Source organism: Colobus angolensis, unplaced genomic scaffold (assembly GCF_000951035.1).
Source record: "Colobus angolensis palliatus isolate OR3802 unplaced genomic scaffold, Cang.pa_1.0 Scaffold63, whole genome shotgun sequence".
Taxonomy (NCBI): domain Eukaryota; kingdom Metazoa; phylum Chordata; class Mammalia; order Primates; family Cercopithecidae; genus Colobus; species Colobus angolensis.
In genome coordinates, this window is record NW_012119932.1 from 3,607,129 (window position 1) to 3,624,706 (window position 17,578).

General features: G+C 37.0%; 1 protein-coding gene across 3 annotated transcripts in view; it reads right to left on the reverse strand.

Moving 5' to 3' along the window:
- Window positions 1–419: 419 nt before the first annotated feature.
- The window catches only part of ARMC3 (armadillo repeat containing 3), a 126,287-nt gene continuing 109,128 nt past the window's right edge, over window positions 420–17,578 (reverse strand). For all 3 annotated transcript variants that reach the window (XM_011963844.1, XM_011963842.1, XM_011963841.1), the window contains 3 exons: window positions 8,129–8,329; window positions 5,925–6,087; window positions 420–1,658 (listed from right to left, as the gene is read on the reverse strand). In XM_011963844.1, the coding sequence (XP_011819234.1) occupies window positions 1,449–1,658; window positions 5,925–6,087; window positions 8,129–8,329 (574 nt within the window). In that variant the 3' untranslated portion in view covers window positions 420–1,448. The remainder of the gene's footprint in view (window positions 1,659–5,924; window positions 6,088–8,128; window positions 8,330–17,578) is intronic.

The window sequence follows — 17,578 nt, forward strand, 5'->3', positions numbered from 1 at the left end:
TCTATGAATCTACCAAAGAGAAATTCCCCTGATACTTGTTCCACCTGAGAAACTGGTCTGTGCTTTTATCTAGCAGATCCTAGTATAAATCACATAATGGATAACATTTCCCCCCAAAACTGGCTGCCAATGAGTACAGAGTCAAATTCCCATTCATCTTAACAAATGCATTGCATTTTTGTGAATTCTCATCTTTGGATCCAAATCTTATTCCTGCTTTGTTGGACTTTCCTACACTTATGCCTGTATTTCATTTATTTTTTTTCCTTCTTATATCCCATGGATCTTTGTAATCTATTTTAAATACTTTCTGGATCAAAACAGACCTGAAAGTGCAGAGAGAAAACCTACAAATAGGTTTGTATCCTATAATCCATGCTCTAACTTCATAAAACTCTATGATAAATATAATTACCACACCATTTGAAATAAAGAAATTTATTCTGAAATAAAGAATTATATTCTTTGAAATTACAAATTAATACAAGATGATCTTAGCTTTAATTTCTAAAATCAAATTCACTTTAAAACGTCTTCTAGGAAAATGACTATACAGGTCAACACTGGACTTTAAGCATGACTAAGCAATACATACTTCATGAGATCACCACATTAGTAGTTTTGGTCTTATTTGAAATGTATATTTACTCCCCGTTTTGTGCTCAATACTGAAAACACAATTTTTCAGCAAAGATTGCTCTACCTTTATGCTTCAAAGTTTTCCAAAAAATAAAAATTTTTTAGTTATATAAATGGAAAATAATATATTGACGGCCCAGCATTAAAATGTGGCAGAGCACAGTAGAATTGTTTTTAGCTGAAGTTATGTTTTGAAGCTAACACAGACAAGATGAAAACAAAAACATTTTATGGAAATGTACTTTAGAAATATTTTTAATTCACTATATTAAAGTGTTTTTAATGGAAACAAAAATGTTTAGAAAATAATTTGTAATACTCAAACATCTGTATTTATTCTATCTAAACTATCAAAATCTTAAATGAAACTGAGACAAGGTGACCGCAAATACTAAAAAGTCACTTAGTTTGCTTAACTGAGCGTGCCTGAAGCATTCTGGGCACAAAGGATGACAATCATGAGGCCACAGTGTTGTTGTGGGTGCAGCAGCTGAGCGCTACATGTGATCCCCAAGTGACAGAGGTGCTCCTCAGGACACAGTGGGTTGGATGAATTTCAACAACAATCGGCTTTATGTGAGGGTCAGTGAGCAGCAAATGACCTAATAAGACAGAACTCTTGCCAAAAGGCTGAAATCAGAAGCACTGCAAAGTTGACTCTAAGTTTCCTAATTTCTATGCAGAGAAAACATTTCTAATGCTTTTATTTAAAGTTTTTATTTAAAGAGATAAAATCAATTTGGAGAATGTCTTAGAGAGTGTACACAGTGAATTTCTTGTTTGAGCCTCTCTTGTATTCGTCTGATGGCTTAAAGGAATCTGTAAAGATCAGCCTCTCGACTTCTCAACTTCATCAGTCCACCTGGATGGAACATGAGGTCAACCACGTACACCTCAGGAGCGGGGAGGCCCCCAAGCACTCCCTTCCGGGATTCATTCTGCAGCATGACTTCATTCCACGCTCTACCATACTCTCCACGAACCAGGGAGCAACCAATGCCAATTCTATCTGCCAGAGCCTGCAGGAGAAAACAAGAGATCAACCAAGGGTGATGTGGGAGAGGGGCGGGGAATATCCTGTTGGTAATTGCCCACCTTGATTGAAGGTGAAATACACAAGTCTTGCAAAGAAATGTTTAGATAGGAGGCTGAAAGATGTGGACTACTGGTATACGGGCCAATCAAATGTGACAAATTCCCTTTATCAAATGTGATAAATTCACTCAAGATTCTGTAGATACAAAATCTCTGTGTAGGTCCTGCTGGGAAGTGACCTTTTTCAGGTAGTAACACTATTGTATCAGATGAGGAAGGTGGTTGGAAAAAAGCTATTCTGTATGTTCTTGGCACTAGTGCATCTATCCATCTTTCCAAACTTCTGGGCTCTTCCTGGCTGTGAAATGCAGTGGGACTGAATGGAGGCATCACCCTGGGGTGGGGGCTCTTTCCAGCTAAACTATTCTGCGTGCCATGGGGCAGGAGTGGCAGAACTGTGTGTGCCTGGTCCCAGGGCTCCTTGCTGCCACCTCACCAGAGACTGCTTAGGTTCCTTGGAAATTGTCTCTTCAATTTGCCTTCTAATGATTCCTGATTTTGAGGTTATTAAAACAAAACATCTCTAATCTGGAGACTACTCAGCCACTTTATAGTGAACAGGAGAACTGGCTCAGTCTGCCTGGGTCTGGATTGTAGCCCAGACCTGAGACCAACTAGCCGCGCACCACAGCAAGGGACTTGGCATCTCTGGGTTTCTATGGCTTCATCTGAGAAATGAGGGGAGCAACAGTACTTTCTTCATAAAGTGTTGGGAAGATGAAGTCAATTGTCTGTCCAGTGCTTACAGCAGCAAACACCAGCAAGGCTACATACTCAGTTAATACTACATAGCACCAGAAGGCAGGAATTGTGTTGTTTTAGTACCCTGTATATATATATATATATATATAAATTTATTGATTACTTACAATATAATGACTGCACTAGGTCACTCTGTCTTGGGTGGACCATGATGATTAAGACATGGTTATCATTTTTAGAGCCTTACATTCTACACAGACCTACTGGTAAAGAGTCAACTATAACACAAACAGTATCTGAATGTATGGCACTCATAGTTCAGTGGGGTAGAAAGACAAAAATAAATATATAATTATAAGATGTTTCCAAAAGTAACACTCCCTGTCAAAGCCTTGTAAATCATCAAAACAACCAACCATGTAGAATAGATGCTATTGTTTTCCCCGTTTTATAGAGGATAAAACTGAGGCCTTATAATTCTCCCAAGGTCACAGTATGTGGCGACCAAAAGTGAGAGCCAGGGCATCTGTCTCTGGAGTCTGAGTTTTTAATGTCAGGGTAATAACTGCTGCTGACTGAGGTGAAGCAATTCCCATCTGAAACTCCCTGTTTTCTTTGTGAAGTGGGACACAAGGTCACCTGCTTAGAGGGGAGCAGTGCCGATGGAAGGGCTTGGCAAAGGGCAGATGTGGGGCCCGGTAGCTAAAGGAAATAGGAAAAAGCCTGCCACTAGGAGCTGGCCTATAGGAGTGGCCTGTAGGTGGCATGTATGTGTGAAAAGGACAGACAATCAGAACAAGGCCTGGTTGGCAAGGCGGAGGGTGGAAGGATGGAAGGAGAGGGAATGGGGGAAATTAGTGAGTGAGTGAATTACTAGGGCTGTGGTCTATTTGTCTATCCTGCCTAGGGAAGAAAGTAAAGCCAAACAGGCCAAAAAACTGGAAGAAAATAGAGGAGATAAAGAGTATATATAGGAGGGCTAAAGGATTTAGGAGGAGGGGAAGGATAAGATATTTTATCAGTGAGTATTGGTGTTCAGAATTTCAGTGGTGGGAGATTTCTGGGTAATTAATTATATGACTCATTTGAGATGTGAGGGTAATTCTGTTTGGCGTAATGAGCTTAAGATGCCTGTTATGAACTGAATGTGTACTCCCCCAAATTCGTATGTTGAAGCCCTAATCCCTAATGTGATGGTATTTGGAGGTGGGGGTCTATTGGAAGGAGATTAGGTTTAGATGAGGTCATGAGGGTAGACCCCACGATGGGATTAGTGTCCCTATAATAAGAGACAGGAGAGCATGCTTGCTTTCCACCATGTGAGGATACAATGGGAGCCTTTCTCTGTCATATGAGGATACAGCAAGAAGGTGGCTGTCTGCAAACCAGAAAGGGAGCCCTCACTAGACGCTGAATCTGCTGGCACTCTGATCTTGGACTTCTCAGCCTCCAGAACTATGAGAAATAAATCACTGCTGTTTAATCTTCCAGTCTATGGTATTTTGTTATAGCAGCTCAACTTGACAAATTCAGTGCCTATGAGACACTCATATAGAGCTAGCCTGGATATTAATGACATACATAGATCTGGAATCAGGGGAGGTTTGAAGGATGAAGGACATGATCTGTAGATTTTAGGTATTTAGGTACTATTTAAGGCCATATGAAGGAAAACCTCACCCTGCGAAGTGCATAAAGGGAGAACAGAAAAGTGTCTGGGTCAGAACCTTGAGGAATCCCAATATTTAAGAGAGACCTGGAGGTGTTCTCCAATTATTTGACCTATTAAGCAAGGCAGACAATAAGGAGATCACTAAGGTCCTTATTGAGAGTGGAAGCAAAAGCCAGATGACCAGGAGTTAGGACAAAAATGAGAGGTGTGCCAAAGAGTGACAAGGAGCTAAGATGATTCAGAATTTTGACCAGGAATGGGAATTATCTATGGGTAGAAGCAGTGTGGTAGGTCTTTTATTCAGGTAGGCATGGGCTCAAATTTCAGCTCCACCTATGGTTGACCTCGGGTAAAATTATTTCTCCAGGTATCAGTTTGCTCACCTTTAAAGCAAGGGTAGTAATTTCTATATTTGGCATTTTTGAAACTCTTCACAATTATAGGTAACAAGTCCCTAGCATATAGTTCAAAATGCCGTTAGTCATGGTAATAGGATTTAAGGTAGTAATTGTAGCTATTATGATAAGAGTTTTATATTTTCTCTTTATATACTGCAGAGTTAAGCATGTTTAGATTTTAAAGGGGAAAATAGCTAAGAGAGAGAAGAGAGTTAAGACAGGAGAGAAGCAAGAATTGATAGAGCAGGCAATCCAAGGGAATAGGAAAGGCTAGCACTTAGATAATAGAATTAGCTTGGAACTGGAGGTAAGATGCATGTGAATGCAATGATGTTTATAAGTATTTGGGAAAGGGTAGGAAATGTATGCATTTAGTCTATAGTTCACATTTTCCCAGCTTCTATTATATGCCAGACACTGGATATAATGGAGCAAAAGATCACCCCCTCTCTTTAGCCTGATCCTTCTCTGATGTCCCTATTTCAGGGAATAATGCCATCATTACCAGTTGCCCCACTCAAAGCCCAGAAATCATTTTGTTCTTCTCATGGACTCTCTCACACCACACCTAGGCAGTTGCCAACTTCTTTCGATTATGTCCTCTAAATTCATTGGCTCTTCCACATCTACATGTCAGGATTTAGTATGGATCAACAAAACTCTTCTTGCTTGGTCACCTTCTAACTGGTTTTCCTGTTTCTAGTCTTGCCCCTGCTCTAATTCATTCCCCATTCTGTTGCCTGAATAGTGGTTCAAAATGATGTTACCCCCTTGAAAACTTTCAGTGGCTACTGTTATATTTTAGGGTAATAAAATAATGCCCAAACTTACATGATGCATTATGATCTAGCATTCACCCCTCTTCTTTTCCTCATGCACACAAACTATTCTACCTTCCTCAAATAGACCACTGACTCTCATACCTGTATTATTTTGCATAAGATGTTTTCTCTGTTTAGAATACTCTTCTTTTCCTTCTTGATGAAACCCTATGCAGCCTCTCATACTTGGGTTATATATCAGCTCTTTCTCTGGAATTTTCCCTGACTTTATTTTGGAAGCTGCAAGTCTGGTTTAGGTACCCCTTGAGTGCAGGGACTGTCATTTTAGTATCTCTGTGCTCTTAGGCCCTAGCAGAGGCCCTCACCATAGTAGGTGTATGGTCACTATTGAATAAATATGCTTCTAGTAGTCTGGTGAATATAGAGGCAGGTATGTGTGTGTATGCATATATATATTCGTATATATGTATGTGTATGCTTGTATATATGTGTATATATACATATATGCCAGATATAAATAAATCTAAATGGTAGAATTAATAATATTCAGTTAAATGTTAGCAACTGGCCTACTCCAATATGATAAAGACAAAGCATTTTTACTTAACGGCAAATGAGGCAAAATACCTTACACACCTTGAAAAGCAAAGCTCGATGGTAGAAGATTCCTTTTTTGACATATCCAATCGGTATGACATTGGATTTAAGTTGAAATTTTAGTTCACTTATGTGAAGTTCCCAGCTGAAATCAGGTATTTTCTCTTTTGTAATCTTACCACCCATTTTTTCTGCCACATACCTGTGTCAATTACATTGAGATCAAATCAGTCAATTTTAATAACTCAGGATGCTTTGAGTGTAATTACATGTAAATATACACGCAAAAATGACATTTGCGGTGATTTTCATCATGCTTTATTTTTGAGAAAGTACTTACCATAAGTAGGTTAGCATGTTTACTGTATGCAAACCATCATATATAAACTGAAATTCTAGCAATTTCATTCAATTCGAAGGAGAAAATGAGTGCTAATTTTTTCCAATACTTATAAAAAGATAAAATCAATATAACACTAAATATCAATGCAGTTTTAAAATTTCATCTTACTCTTGAAAAGTATTTTTAAATGTTTTAATCTGAAATCCAAGGAAGGAGTTGAACTAACATATGGTTCTTCTTTCAAGGAATTTAAACTCAGAGACAAGACAAACACCCAGAAAATTTTCCCATTAGATTTATGAACGTTTTCAAGTTTTATATTTTTATGTTTTCTTTTAAAATTTATTTTAATTTAGAGAAAGACATGGTGTGACTTAACACTGAAGTCAGAGGAGCAAGGAAGAAGAGGACAAAGCAAAAAGAAAAATAAAGTCACAGATCTGCGGGCAAGGCAGGATAAACGTGGTATACTTTGTGTATTTCTCCTAATATTAGGCTCTCATTGAAGAAGTCAGTAAACACACCTGCAATACCTTTTGTCTATGAAGACCACTACATTCTTGGAGTAAGGGCAGAATTGCAATTTTTATTTTAATTTGTATTTATGAAGAGAGATGGGAGTCTCACTATGTTGCCCAGGCTGGTCTCAAACTCCTAGCTTCAATAAATCCTCCCATCTCGGCCTCCCAAAGCACTGGGATTACAAGCATGAGCTAGTGTGCCTGGCCCAAATTGCAAACTTTAAAGAAATTCCTCTTGCTGCATGAGAAACCAAGCAAAGAAGAACAATGGTTTAAAAAAAGAAAAAAAAAGAGAGAGAGAGAGAAAGAGTTGGGGAGAAAGCTGCTGGACTGACTGCAGTTCCACCAAGCCAGGGGTACTCTAGTGAATGCCAAGGAACCAGAGCCATGGGGACATATCTCTGCCTCTCTCTGTATCTTGGTGTGGACTCAGGTTAAGAAAAGACAATTATTTGAGAATGATGAAAAGTGTTACTGATAGGAACAAAGCATGAGGAGATTTGACATGTTCACATAAGCCAAGACAGAGTTCCGCTTGAGCCATCACTTCTCAAGGACATCAGGAACACTTCAGTAGCCAAAAATGTTCTCTTCCAGTTCTGGCTGACAAAAAGGCAATGATCTGGCAGCTGTGTTACTTGCAGTTGTCACATCCAGGTTTCATGATAGGAACTCACTGCTATTTGGAGGAGATGCAAGCTCCCACGGAGACCGCAGCTGTTGCACAAGCCAGCAGCTTACCTACTGAGTGGTGTCGGTCACGAAGTCTGTCCTCACTTCTGGTGATTCCTAACCCCTTACAGCTACTGAGTCAATTTCCAGCCTTTACCTGGTGTAATTAAACACTCTAATGAAGGAGACAACTTCACTGGCTTATACAGAGCCCTGAGCCTGCCTAAGCAGCCATTGTTTAGAATGCTCACACCCCACTTAGAGAAACATGAAACACGAAAGATCAGAAACAGATCAGAAAAAGAGACATTGGACATTTGTATTAGAAAATTTATCAGTTTACAAATAATTCACAGTAGGATTCCTTTAACTTATGAACACCCCATCCACCTGAGGGATGATTTAATTTTCAAACTTTTGATTCATAACTTCTGCAGGATCACACTGAAAGATGCTTTTCATGGTTTAGCTGAAGAAGATGACAGGCATTTTTCTTGAAGCAATTTCCAGCTCCTATCTCTGATTCTTAGTGAACATATGACCTAAATAGAAATTGAGGACTTTTCCAATTCATTGTGTTTCTGTGTCAGAGTCAGAGTGCTGTAAGCTTCAATTTTATTTATGGTGTATTTGTCTAAAACATGGCTAAAATGTATATGTCACTAAATTTTTTTCAGAAATTAAAAACACATATATAGACAACTTACTTTGCAAGAACCTCAATCTGTTCCTTAATATTGGTTATGGACAGTATTGATTTGGTAACCTCATACACGTACATAGAGAAATCAGGGTCAGAGGGGGGACACCATTCTTTGTCAGAGCTTCCTTCACCCACAAATTTTGGTACCGCCATAACCTCTTCCTCCTCTTTCACTTTTTCCTCTTCTTTTTTTCCTCTGCTTTTCCTTTGAAAGTAAACAGGGGCAATCAAGATCACATCTTCTGCTAAACAAACAAACAAATGCTCTTGCATTTCTCAGAAGAGCGTCACAGAAATAAGGTACAGTGAACCCTTGAGCAACACGAGATTGAACTGTGTGGATCCACTCATATGTGGATTTTTTCAGTAAATACTGTTGGCCCTTCTTATCTCTGGGTTCTGCATTCCACAACCAAATGTGACTGAAAATACAGTATTTGTGCTAAGTAAAACCCACAGATGCAGAGAGCTGACTTTTCATATACGTGGGTTCCACAGAGCTGACTATGGGTCTAGAGTATGCATGGATTTTGGTATCTATAGGGCTTCATGAAACCAATTCCCCATCGATACTGAGGAATGACTGTATTTTATACACACATAAAGTTTTCAAATTTTCATTTTCAATGACAGTTGGAGAATTTCACAGAGTCTCTATTATGCAGAACAAACTAATTTTCAAGAGAACATTGTGTGATTGATATATATTATGAAAATCATATATTAGTCTTCTGCACAATTGCCTAGCAAGGTGTCTGGCACATAGTAGTAGGTATGTAATACATAGTTATTGAATTGGAAACAATTAGGTTGCCTCCTCAGAGAGTCTAAGCCAACTACATCATCTCTTACTTCAGTTAAGACCCTCTGCAGGAATAATATATATTGCTATTTTTAAGAAAAATTATTCAAAACAAGGAAATAAAGCAAAAAAACAAAAAAACAAAAAAAAAGCCCACAAATAAGAATGGCATGTGATCTCCATGATGTACAAGAACAAAGACTCATCCAAGGTTTATCTAGAGAAATGTACTTAGTTTAGCACTTAATAAAAATGAAATTTAAATTAAAAGTTCTGGCCTTAGAGAATTACTAGTTAACATGTATACTTTTACATGTAGAGATGCAAATAATTTCTGTCCAATGGAAAAGATACTCTCAAAGGTTACAGTTTATCCTTCTTTTGAATTCCACAATTCCCCATGCTGCACTAAACTTAGCCCAGTAACTGGAAGTGAACATCAGCACAGACAGAGAAGGCTCAAGAAGATTGAAAAAGAAGAAAAAGAGAGACAGAAAAAGAGAGAATAAAGGAAAGCCCCAGTTTTATTTTTTGTTCTTTCTAATTTTTCTTCATTCTTGTGCATTCTAAGCCCATAAGGAATCCTGTGACAGCGGTGGCACTGGTGGCACTGGGATCCTATAAGAGCCTAAAATTGCTTTATACTCTCTCAGACCTTCTGCTATTTGGCTGTAAATATGGGTACAGTCATGGCAAGAGTGCAGTAGATCAAGGTAAATAAAGTTTTCTGGCTGGAGGACCCAAAGGGAAGCCCCCAAAGAATCAGAAAAGGCAAGGAAGATTATGGAAAAGAGGGAGCTCAGAAAAGTAACCCCATAAAATTATTTATAAATTCCTAGGCTTATCCTGAGTTGTGCATACATGGCTTGACCCTCAACAGCACATACATAGACTTTGAAAACTGAACTATGGGATAGACTGCCATCCAAGTCCCAAAGTGGTTACTGGTTGGCATACATGCAGAACCAATCCAAATAGCACTGCAAAGACTTTGAAAATTGAACTGACATGGGAATGACAATCCACAAAAGCCTGGTTGGAATTGGAAGCCTGAACTCAACTTAGTCAATTGCCTGCTAAAATATAACCCATAATAATGCAACCCAAAAATGCAACCCATAAATAAGACCCATAGGACTTACAACTTATTATAATCTAAAATTACTCATTATATGAAGAACCAAGAAAATCTCAACTCATAGGAAAAGACAATCAATAGACACCACTGCCTAGATGACACAGATGTTGATTACACAGACTTTAAAAATGCTTCAAGAAGTAAGGTCAAATACTCTTGAAATGAATAGAAGTTTAAAAATCTTAAAAATAAATGGAAGACATAAAAATATAATTTTGGAACTGAGAGTACGTAATCAAAAGTTTAAACGAACATAACTCCCTAGATGGGTATAATAGCATAATGAAGATAAAGGAGGAACTAGTCAATGAACTTGAAGATAGAACAATAAAAATCATCCAATCTGAACAACACAGAGAACAAAATTGTTGTTGTTGTTGTTGTTGTTTGAGACAGGGTTTCACCTGTTGCCCAGGCTGGGAGTGCGCTGGCTGCCACCACTTCTCACTACAGCCTCAAACTTCCAGTGCTCAAGTGATCCTCCCACCTCAGCCTCCTGAGTAGCTGGGAGTACAGGTGTGTGCCACCATGCTCAGTTAATTTTGTTCTTTATTTTTTTGTAAAGACAGGGTCTCACTATGTTGCTCAGGCTTGTCTCCAACTCCTGGGCTCAAGCAAAACTCCTGCCTTGGCCTCCCAAAATGCTGGGATTACAGGTTTGAGCCACCATACCTGGATAGACAAGAAAAGATTGAAAAAAAAATTGACAGATGCTCAGGGACCTGTGGCACAGTTAAAAAGGTCTAAGATTGATGTCATCAAGTCCCTGACAGAGAAGAGAAAGGGTATAGTATAGAAAAAACACATTGAATAAAGAAGGAAAGGCTGAGATGGCTCCCTCAATTTGGTTGAAAACATAAATCTACACAGTCAGGAATTTCAGTGAATGCCAATAAAGTAAACCCAAAGAAAACTACTCTCAGATACATCAAAATCAAACTATTGAAAACTAAACACAAAGCAGATGACATGACTGTCTATGTAGAAACTCCCAAGGAATTCTCCAAAAAAAACTACTGTAAATGAGTTCATCAAAGGGTCAGAATATAAGATCAACACACAAAAACCAATTGTGTTTCATATAGTAAGTAACAAGGAATGTGTGCAAATCAAAATTAAAACCAAAAAACTGAAGCATTTACAATTGCTCCAAATAAAATACTTACATATAAACTTTGCAAAACGTTGAATTCCTACATGATCTGTGTGCTGAATATTAAAAATGCCAAGGAAAGCAATCAAAGAAGACTTAGATAAATGATGAGACATACTGTGTTCATGGATTTGAAGATGTAACTATTAAAGACGTCAGTTCTCCCCCAAAATGATCTCTGGTTTTAATGCAATTCCTATCAATATCCCAGCGGTTTTTTCTAGACATATAATAGACAATCTTATTCTAGAATTTATAGGAAAAGGCACAGGTTTTAGGATAGCTACATCAATCTTGACACAGAAAAATAAAGTGGGAAGAATCACTGTACTTGATAGTAAGGCTTACTATATAGCTACAGTAATTCAGACAGAGTGATACTAGTAGAGGGATAGACATATGGATGCATGTAACAGAACTGTAGACCCAGAAATAGAAATCAAAACAATATGCTCAACTGATTTTTGACAAAGGTGCAAAAGCAATTCAATGGAAGAAGGATGGCCTTTTTAACAAATGGTACTGGAGCAATGCAACTTGAGGGTCCATGTGGTGATGAAACTATTCATTATCTTAACTGTGCTAGTAAAGGCATAAACCTACACATGTGATAAAATTGTATAAAACTAAATACACACATGTAGAAGAAAAGTAAACTTGAATAAAATGATTGGATTGTATCAATGTCAATATCCTGATTATGATATTATTCTATAGTTTTCAAAATTGTATAATTAGGGTACCTGGAATTGCTCTATATTACTTCTTGTAACAGCATGTTATTACCTCACAAACATTTCAGTTAAAAACTTCCTTGGCCTTACTTTTGTCACCTTTTTCTAGGCTGTATTCTGTTCATTGATCTGTCTGTCCCTTCACCAATACCACATGATCTTGGTTATTGTAGCTTTATAGTAAGTCTTAACATCAGGTAGTGATTATTTCAACTTTATGATCCTTTTTCAAAATTATTTTGGCTATCATAGTTTATTTACCTTTCCATAAAAGTTTTAGAATCAGCTTGTCTATATCTACAAAAAATCCTGCTAGAATTTTGATGGAATTGCATCAAATCTTTAGAGCAACGGGGAAAAATTGACATTTTTGCTATTTTGCATTTTCCAATATTTGAGCATGGTATGTCTCTTCACTTAGTGATTCTTTGATTTGTTTTGTGTTTTTGTAGTTTCAATATACAAGTCTTGGACATGTTTTGTTTCACTTTCATTTTTATTTCATATTTCATTTCTGAAAGCTATTTAAAATATTTACAAAATGTTTTGTTTTCAGTTGTTCATTGCTAGCATATGGAAACATGATTGATTTTTGTATGTTGACTGTATTGACCTGATATCCTGATATATTACTGAACTCACCTATTAGTTCCAAGAGTTTTTTTTTAAAGTGGATTTTTTAAGGATTTTCTATTTAGACAATCATGTTGTCTGCAAATATAGACAGATTTTTTTTCTCCCACACTTTCCAATCTGTGTAACTTTTAAAAATTGCCTTATTGCAATGTCTAGGAATTCCAATACAATGTTGAACGGGGGGGTAAAAACAGATGATATTTTGTCTTTTTCATGATCTTTGCAGTCTTTTACCATTAAGTATGATGTGATCCGTAAATTAGTTTGTAGATGCCTTTTATCAAGTTGAGGCAATTCCCTTTTATTCCTATTTTCAACAATTATATTTTTATTTTTATTTTTATCACATCAACATCATAAGTAGATGTTTAATTTTGCCAAATGCTTTTTCTGCGTCAGTTAATATAAGTTGGTTTTTCTTCTTTATACTGCTAATATGATGGATTACATTGATTGACAAGCATGACACAGGCTTGCATTCCTAGGATAAAGCCCTCAAGTTGCTCAGATAAATTATTCTTTGTATATACTGCTGAATTTGATTTGCTAATATTTCATACAGGATTTAGGGATCTATGTTCATGAGGAATATTGATCTGTAATTTTCTTGTAATGTCCTTGTCTGGTATTGGCATTAGAGTAACCTAATGCAAATAGATTGGCATTAAATTCTCGTGAGCTGAGAAGTGTCTTCTATTTTCCTATTTTCTGAAAAAAATGTGTAGAATTGATGTTAATTCTTTAAATGTTTGGTGAAATTTGCCAATGAAACTATCTGGATCAAGAGATTTCTTTTTTGAAAAGATTTTAATGAATTAAATTTATTTAATAGTTGCAGGGCTGTTATCTATTTCATCTTTGGTGAGTTTGGGTAGTTTGTAATTTTTGATAAATAATTGGTCCATCCATTACATCTGAGTTGCTGAACTAAGTTGCTTGTAGCATTTCTTTATAATCCTTTATTGTGTGTTGAGGGGTTGTAGTAATAATTCCTTCTTTCATTCCTGGCTTTGGCAATTTGTGTCCCCTCTCTTTGTTTAATTGTCATCTTTGCAGAGGTTTACCCACGTTTATTTAACTTTCTAAAGAACCAGATTTTTATTTCATTGATTTTCTCTATTGTTTCTCTGTTTTAAATTTCATTGATTTCTGACCTTCATTATTTCCTTCTTTCTGTTTGTATTGGGAGTATTTTGCTCTCCTTTTTCTAGTTTCTTGAGGTAGAAGCTGAGATTATTGATTTGAGACCTCTTTTTGTTTCTAATGTAAGCATTTAGTACAATAGATTTTCCTCTCAACAGTCCTTTAAGTGGGCCCCACAAATTTTGATATGCTTTAATTTTCTTTCAGTCCTATGTTCTTAATTTTTTTTTGAGATGTCCTTTTGTGTCCCATAGATTATTGAGAAGTGCATCATTCAATTTTCGTGTTTAGAGATTTTCTCGTTGTATTTCTATTATTAATTTCTAGTCTGATTCTATCATGATTATTGCACATATTATGTATAATTTAAAGTTTTTAAAATTTCCTGAGGTTTTTTTATATGGCTCAGGATATTTGTGAATTTTCACATGCACTTTTAATGAAATGTGTATTCTGCTGTTATTGTTGGAGTGTTCTACATATGTCAATGAGATCTTTTTCGTTGCTGCTGTTGCTCAAATCTTCTATATCCTTGCAAATTTTCCACTTAGAAGTTCTACCAGTTGCTGGGGGTTGGGGGCAATGTTGAAGTCCCAAATATAATTGTGAACTTGTCAAATTCTCCTTTTAGTGCTATCAAGTTTTTTTTGCTTCATTTATTTTAAGGCTTTGTTGTTTGGTTCACACACATTGGATCATTATGTCTTCCTCATAGATTAATTCATTTGATCATTAATATAATGTCCCTCTTTATCTCTAGTAATTTTCTTTGCTCTGTAGTCCAATTCATAAGATATTTTAAAACCCACTCCTGTCCATCCTTTTACTTTCAACCTATCTACGTTAAATGAATTTGAAGTGAGTTTCTTTAAACAGCATATAGCTGGATCGTAACTTCTTATCCACTCTGCCAATCTGTCTTTTGATTGGTTTTTATTCCTCTGCTCTTCTTTTCTTGCCTTCTTGTGTGTTACTTGAACATTGTTTTTAGGATTCCATCTTGACTTATTTGTGGTTTTTTGAGTGTAGCTTTTTGTATGGGTTTTTTAGTGGTTACAGTAGATATTACAATATACAAATATGGCTTATCACAGTGTACTGGTATCCACATTTTACTGCTTCAAGTAAAGTATGAAAGCCTCACCTCCTTTCAGGTGTCTTTACTTCCTTTACTTTAAAATATCATTGTCTTGAGTATCAGATGTTATACATTTTGTTTCAATCATCAAATGTGACTTATAAAACTAATGAGGCAATGGATTGTCTAATGCATGGAGAGATATATTTATATATACACATAAAATATATATATATATATATTTCCTCTTTCTTCCTGATTCTTCTGGATTCTTTCATCATTTCCTTTCTGTTTGAAGAACATTCTTTAGCCAATCTGTTAGGATAGGCCTGCTAACTGTAAGTTATTTAGTTTTCATTTACCTGAGGAGGGCTTTATTTGTCTTCTTCATTGCTGAAGAATAGTTTCACCAGATACTTGTGGTTGACAGTTCTTTTCTTTCAGCACTTGAAAAATATGCCACTTCCACCTGGCTTCTGTAGTTTCAAATAAGAAAGCCACTGTCACTTGAATTGGTGTTTTCCTACAAGAAATGCATAGTTTTTCTTTGGCTGCTTTCAAGAGATTTTTGTCTTTTGATTTCAGAAGTTTAATTATAATAAACTTAGTGTTGACTTCTTTGGGTTTATCCTATTTCGAATCTTCTCTTCTTTAATCAAAAGGTTTATATCTTTCACCAAATGTGGGGAGTTTTCAATCATTACCTATTTGAATACTCTTTCAGTCCTACCCTCTCTCCTCTCCTTCTGGAACTGCAATGATATGAATGTTGGATCTTTTATTATTGTCCCATAAGTCTCTGAGGTGTTGTTCATTTTTTTTGCCAGTTAATTTTTCTCTTGGTTACATAGGTTGAGTGAATTTTACTGCTCTGTCCTCAAGTTAGCTGATTCTATCATCTGTCATCTCCACTTTATTATTGTGTCCTTCCAGTGAGATTTTTTTATTTATTGTATTTTTCAGTTCTATAGTTTCTATTTGGTTCCTTTTTTATAACTGCTATTTTTGTTGCTGAAATTTTCTATTTTTTCAGTTATTTCAAGAAAATTTGCAATGGATTGTTGAGGCACATTCATGATGACTGCTTTAAAATCCGGGTCAGATAATTCCAACATCTGATTTACCTTCATGGTGGCATTAACTGATTGTCATTTCATTGGTATTGTGATTTTCTTGGTTCCTGATATGATAGATCTTTTTTTGGTCATAATCTGGATATGTTGTCCATTATATTGGGAAACTCTGGGTCTATTTATTTATTTTAGCAAGCAGTCTCCCTGGAGTTCTACATGGACGTCCTGGACTACTTTTGTAGGCAGTGATTCCAATGACACTTTAATTTTCAGACACTTTCAGTGAGTGTATGTGTTTTTCTGCTTGGTTTAACTAGGCTGCTGGGACTCCCACTGGTCCTTCCTGGTGTTATCTGAAAGAACACAAGGGGTTTCCCCATTCTGGGACTTTTTGTGAAGGATAGGTATTTCAGGGCTACCAGGACCCAGAGGCTTCCCTAGGCAGGGGCTTGTTGTGGCTGGTTTCCCCCAGCCTGTGTAAGATGGAGAGGACCTTTGTGGCAAGATGTCTCCCTACTGTCATCCTCCACTCCATGTCTCTTGGTGAGGGAAGGTAGCCTCAATGCCATGGGGACAAAGGAGTGTCCTGTGCCAGGGTACTTATTGTGCTTAGGTCTTTCTTGTAGGTTCCACTCACCTTCCCAATGTTTCTCAGTGGGAGAGGGAGTCTCACGCTTATTGGGACAAAGCAGCTTCCCAGGCTGGCCATATCCTGGGCTGAGCAGGTCCCTTCTGGCCACTCCAGTATCTCTGGGTGGGAGAAGCAAGTCTCAGGCCCTCAGGTACACTTGCTGTGTCTGGGTCCCTCTTGCTACTGCTTCCCAGCTGCCTTGAGAGGTCTTGGTAGGTCTAGGAGTGGACAGGGGGAAAAGGGAAGGGGTCTCTGGCTGTCAGAAGAGACGTTTGCTTACTCTAGACTCCTAGCCGTTAGTGGGGCTCCAATCAACCCCTTGTCATTGCCACTGAGTTTGCCTAGTGTTGTCAAATGACTACTAGTTGCTTTCTGTTGCTAGGCTGGGGGACCTTCTGTTAGATGAGGGAATATAAGATGCCTTGCTGCTGTGTTTTTCCCCAGTCATAGGGTCCCCAGACAGTTCACCTTCTTCCTGCTTCCTTTGGTGTTCTCCTTTGTTTGCCTCTTGCATTATTTCCAGAGTTAATAGTTCTATTTAGCAGGGAGGAGAAAAGAAAAACTAGTCTGTGTCAACTTGATCTGCAGGAAGTCATCAAGTGATTCTTGACAAAGGTACAAAGATAATTCAAGAGAGACAAATGTCGCTTTTCACCAAATCTTCCTGGAACAATTATATATTCATATGCAAAGTAAATTTCAATATAAGCCTCACATTTAATGTAAAAATTAACTCAAAATTAATGCTAGCCCTAAATAGAAAACCTAAAAGCATCCAATATTTTGAAGAAAACAAAGGAGGAAATCTTCTTGATCTAGGGTTAGCCTATATATATATGTAAGCACTCTATAGATATAAATATAAATATACATATTTTTTCAAGGCATTCTTCAAGAAGCAGGGAGTTTTTAGACATGACACCAAAAGCACAATCTATAAAAGAAAATTTTGACAAATTTGACTTCATCAAAATTAAAAACTTTTGCTCTGAGAAAGATACTGCTAAGGAAATAAAAGGACAAGGTACAGAGTGGGAGAAAATATTTGCAAGCCACATGGTCAACA